Source organism: Nematolebias whitei, chromosome 11, assembly GCF_014905685.2.
Source record: "Nematolebias whitei isolate Nwh7 chromosome 11, NemWhi1, whole genome shotgun sequence".
Lineage (NCBI taxonomy): Eukaryota > Metazoa > Chordata > Actinopteri > Cyprinodontiformes > Rivulidae > Nematolebias > Nematolebias whitei.
This window is the reverse complement of record NC_056508.1, coordinates 43,526,748-43,532,209: the sequence shown is the minus strand read 5'-3', so window position 1 is coordinate 43,532,209 and position 5,462 is coordinate 43,526,748. Positions and strand designations below refer to the sequence as shown.

Here is a 5,462-nt window from a genome sequence, read left to right as displayed (position 1 = left end):
GCTAACAAAACCACTCTGCTAATAGCACCATGCTGCTAACAGAACCATGCTGCTAACAGGACAATGTTGCTAAGAGAACCTCACTGCTAACAGAACCACTCTGCTAACAGGACCACGCTGCCAATAGAACCACACTACAAACAGTATGCTGCTAACGGTACAATGTTTCTAACAGAATCACTCTGCTAATAGCACCATGCTGCTAACAGAACCACAATGCTAACAGGACCATGTTGCTAAGAGGACCTCACTGCTAACAGAACCACTCTGCTAATAGGACCATTCTGCCAACAGAACCACACTACAAACAGTATGCTGCTAACGGGACCATGTTTCTAACAGAACCACTCTGCTAATAGGACCATGCTGCTAACAGTAACAGTGTTTTTACAAAACTATTTTTATTTTAATTGCTTTTTATTGCTGCATAATGTCTGCACTACATGTTGTCTGTCTAAAGCAGGTCTTCTGTGAGGTACTTTGTACTGATCATTCTACTAGCACCGTTGTATTCCTCCATGTTGTTTACTATATTTCTTTACCTACCTTGTACCTGTAGGTGTTGAATTTCTTTCTCACCTTTTGGTGCTTTGTTTCGTGCTTTTGTCACATGCTTTGGTATTTATTTTATTTTATTTTTTAGAGCGGGTCGAGACGGTTCTTCTCGTCCTGAGCATTTCATTGCATTGTTGACCTTGTGTTGAGCTGCATATGACAAATGAACAAAAAACTAAACTAAATGTGCAAGAGGAACAACACATTAATTTTCTGTTTATAGTGTTAATTTCAAGTCTTAAATTAGCTCTCATGGATGCATGTACATGTTTTCCACCAGAGTGGCGGGCAGGTGTGGCAGGTCACCTTATCCTGTCAGATGAGGACCTGACATCAGTAGTCCAAGGCTCCTGGAAGCGTCTCAACACTTTACAGCACTACAAGGTCAGTTTCACAAACTACTGTCCCTGTTAAACCACACACAGGAAAGATAAACCAACATTTACAGTAGCTAAAAAACATCTGTAAGTGATGAATGGTTTTACCCCCAATGTTAGAAATTTGTAGAAATGACTGTCCCAGCAGGTCCCCGATGGAGCCACTGTGGCCCTCGTCCCCCGGAACAACAAACATCATTTCCATGACAGCCATGACTACATGCCTGGAGAAAGTGAGTCACGAACGAAAATGAGAACAACATGACAGGAAACATAAATATGTTTAAATGTATGTTCACAGTCTCCATATTTTTAAAGGAACGCTTGAAGCATAAAAACTTATACATGGTTAGTTTTTCTGTATCAACTCACGTTTCACAAACAGCTGAAATTATGGTGAAAGACCACTAGAGGTCGCTGTTACACCAAATATTTTACGTTGTGCTGAGCGAGAACAGCTTTTATAGTTGTTGTAGGAGTGTCTCAGTAATGAGGTTGAAACAATAGAATAGTTATCTCAAACATGTAAAATATACATTTATAGGGCTCAAACGTTAGTTTTGGGCAGTTTTCTAAAAAACAAACAGTTTGTAAAACGTGAAACAGCTCAACTTCCTCGTTCAACTGTTTTGTCTCTTCCCATCAGAGACCCCGATGTTGGACGATGGGGAGGAAGGCGGCGTGAAGCTTTGGCATCTGGTGAAAGCCAACGACGAGTCCGACTTACCGAAGCGCAGGAGGGGCAGCGTGAGGGAGAGAGGTGGGGAAAGAGCGAAGGCTATTCCCGAGATCTACCTCACACGTCTGCTCTCCATGAAGGTAAAACACAGGAATTATTCACACACTCAAAGCTTTGATTTACACATTTTATATGAAAGTATATCTGATGGGATCTAATGCCTGCAACTGGACACATATGAAATATTCATTTTCATCATGCATGCCGTCTCGATACATTGTGTGGTAATCAATTCACTAAAACAAACACTTCACAAGATTCAATGGGTTTTAAAGTAATTTGTAGAATAAATTTGGTAATTAACTCCAAATAGTATATTATGAACTTACCTCAAAGCTGCCTCATGCAGTCAGAGTACTGTTAGTTTATTAATGAGCATCGAAATTGATATAATTCTTTAAAGAAACCAAGGATGAAAACAGGACTCTGTATAACGTTTTTAATGGATCCTATATTTCCCAGAATGCACTGCACCTCCTGTTAGATCCCGTTTATTAAAATATTTTTCCCCCCAAAAAATGTTTTCCTTCTCTTGAGAACGATGGTGGCTTTAAATAGAGATTTAGTTTGTTCGTTTATTCATTCTCTGTGAAGTTTGCTGCCCAGCAGCCAGAGCGTTAAAGACATGTAAAGGGAACTTCATGTGTAAAATCAGAGGAGTTTCCAATCATGACACCATCTTACCTTTGTTTCGCTGCTCATTTGTTGCCGTCACGTTCTCTGCTGTCTCAGGGCACTCTGCAGAAGTTTGTGGATGATTTATTCAGTGCCATCCTCAGCACCAGCCGCCCCGTACCGCTGGCTGTCAAATACTTTTTCGACCTGTTAGATGAGCAGGCCCTGCAGCACAGCATCACAGACCCCGAGACCATCCACATCTGGAAAACCAACAGGTAACTCAAGTTCGGAGGACCCAACTCTGTTGCTCCATGAAAAGTTGCATTCGTTTTAAAGTCTTGTCTTGCGCCGACAACAGCAGAACTTCAGTTAACGTTTGCTTTCCGGTCTTATCAAACAGTTTGCCACTTCGCTTCTGGATCAACATCCTGAAGAACCCACAGTTCATCTTTGACGTGCAGACCTCCGATCATGTGGATGCTGTTCTGTCCGTCATCGCTCAGACATTCATGGATTCCTGCACCCTCGCTGACCACAAGCTGGGGCGGGTGAGTTTGTCCCACACACTCTGAAACCAGTATGCAAACTTCTCCATGGCAAAACTGTAAAGCTGGACTACAGATGATGACAATGCTGCTGTATGATCATAAAACTTGTTTTGTGCACTCTATATTAAAAGGATTACCTGTACTGTGTGACTCACTGAACCGTTTTCTCTATTTTCCTTGTGCAGGATTCTCCCATCAACAAGTTGCTGTATGCCAGAGACATCCCACGTTACAAACAGATGGTGGAGAGGTAAAAAATATGGCAGCCAGTCGCCCCATTGACCCTAGGCATATAAAACCTCTATAGAGGAGAAAAGAGGGAGGGAGGGAAGCTGAGGACATCTGTTAGTGGCAGACAGAAGGTAGACTAAGCCTGCGAGGCGTCCATGCATGGATAGTCTGGAAGCAGACTGCTACCCTTACTGCACATGAAGTCCTGCAGATTGTACAACTAATATATTCAGCAGTCACTGAGCAAGTTGCGCTAACAGATTAGCTTCTTTGATTGGCCTCATTAGTTCTATGCATATATTTTTAAAAAGTAACCACCTCAAGATTTTTGTACACATTTTCTTTTTGGTATAATTTGCATTTGAATTACTGTATTTTTCGGATTATAAGGTGCACTTAAAATCCTTTAATTTTCCCACAATTAACAGTGAGTCTTATAATCCGCTGCGCCCGGTAAACTTAAAAAATAAAAATCAGTCTTGAGCTTTAGTCTCTGATACAGACTGAAGAAATAAAGAATCATTGAGCACATTCTGCACCAGCTGCAGTAAAATGAAGGTAAAAGTGTGCATTAAAAATAACAAATCTCTTTTTCAGAGAGCTTTATTTTTCCTCTTTCGTTCTCCAGGTACTACGCTGACATTCGACAGACCATTCCCGCCAGCGATCAGGAGATGAACTCGGCTCTAGCTGAACTTTCTCGTGTATGTCGTTTTCTTTTTAACCCCTCCAATTAAAAAAAATATATTTATGTTGACTGGATACAGTAGCTAATTTTAGAAGCTGAAATTTCGAATGAATGCAAAATAAGGTTGGCATGGATGTTGCAATAATATACTGTCAGCAAAACACAGTGTTTACCCCTTTATTTTTGACCCAAAACAGAATTACACAGCTGAGGTCAACTGCCTTGTGGCTTTAAATGAGCTGTACAAGTATATCAACAAATACTATGACCAAGTAAGTATCACAGAAACACACTCTTTTATGCTTCTCATTTCCACTGACCTTGCCCCAGCTGAATCTTTAAATGGCACAAAAGCTTCAGTTAAATTTGTTTCTAATTGTGGATAGAAGGTCTGATTTGACACCCCCCCCATTAAAAAAGATTATTAATTTTATGTTTTGGTTAACAAGCAGGTCGAGAAATATTTGGGGGCTCGTCCGGGATCATGTAAACTTTATTAGTGGAGACTGAACAAGAGTTTTTCCTGTGAAGAAAATTTCTGAAATGAATGCTGCAGTTTGTTGTATTTGTATTTTATTTAGGCTTATTTTATAGTTGTTTATCATCTACAAACACTGATCTAATATGTAAATATTATATATTACGAATGGAACTGACTCAGAGTGAATGTGGCTACTTAAGTGAGTCACAGATTTACCACAAATAGTCCAAGTCCTGCCCAGCTGCTCACCTTTATGACTTGTATGGGCCACACAGTGCTCTTAATGACCTTCAGGCTGCAACTAAACCTCCCAACAAGAATTCAAAAAGCGTTCAATACAAAAAACAAGAATTGTGCTCAGAGTTCTGGATTAGGCTCAAATGTGTCGGCTGCATAAGAAAACTGAGCTCATGTCTCAGTTATGGTTGTCGCCGTGTGGGCATGGCTTGCACACATCCTTATCTATAAATGCATACCTCCATTATTATTCCATCCATCTGTAAAGTATGTATGTGGCTACTTGCAACCAACTTTTTCCATCTTTTTGTCAGATTATCACGGCTTTGGAGGAGGACGTTACGGCTCAGAAGATGCAGCTCGGTTACAGGCTCCAACAGATCGCTGCTGCTGTAGAGAACAAGGTGACAGACCTATGACCTCGAACCAGGACAGTTGTTTTATAGATGGAGCAGTTCGTGAAATGAAGCCATTGTTTTACCTGGGAACAAAAGGATGGTACTGTGGCACATACTGGGATTACGCTGTTTGAACAGACTGGTTTGGATGTGACTGGAGACATTAAGGATCGCTGACCTTGTTTCCTGCCACCTGCTTCAAACTTCCACATGTCCTGTTACTGGGAGGAAAGGAAGTTTCCACCAACAAAGGGGAACAGTGTGAGAAAATGTGAAACAAAGCACATTAAAACATTTCACATCGGTTTAATTTCCCTTCATTTAAAGGACGTCACGGTATGAAGAGATCCTTTCTTGGATTTTTCTTTCCTGATGAACGTCATCGTAACGGACTGAGCATTAACAGGTTTGAATCTTTGTGCTGGAGGACAAACATGGAGGCCGTCGCTTTTAATGTTGGCAACTGTGGAGTCTGTTCTGCTCTTTTAATGTCTTACACGCAGGACAAACTCTGTCCACTGTCTAATTATTGAATCTGAGGGCTTTCCTGTTTTCTTTTGGAGTTATTTTAGGCCTTTCATTCAAGTCTT

General features: G+C 40.9%; 1 protein-coding gene across 1 annotated transcript in view; it reads left to right on the top strand.

Moving 5' to 3' along the window:
* The window catches only part of plxnb1a (plexin b1a), a 48,287-nt gene extending 43,394 nt beyond the window's left edge, over positions 1-4,893 (top strand). The window contains exons 30-38 of the mRNA XM_037684392.1: positions 836-939; positions 1,081-1,165; positions 1,579-1,751; positions 2,404-2,564; positions 2,690-2,837; positions 3,023-3,087; positions 3,697-3,772; positions 3,954-4,028; positions 4,789-4,893. Of these exons, the coding sequence (XP_037540320.1) occupies positions 836-939; positions 1,081-1,165; positions 1,579-1,751; positions 2,404-2,564; positions 2,690-2,837; positions 3,023-3,087; positions 3,697-3,772; positions 3,954-4,028; positions 4,789-4,893 (992 nt within the window). The remainder of the gene's footprint in view (positions 1-835; positions 940-1,080; positions 1,166-1,578; positions 1,752-2,403; positions 2,565-2,689; positions 2,838-3,022; positions 3,088-3,696; positions 3,773-3,953; positions 4,029-4,788) is intronic.
* The last annotated feature ends 569 nt before the right edge of the window (positions 4,894-5,462 follow it).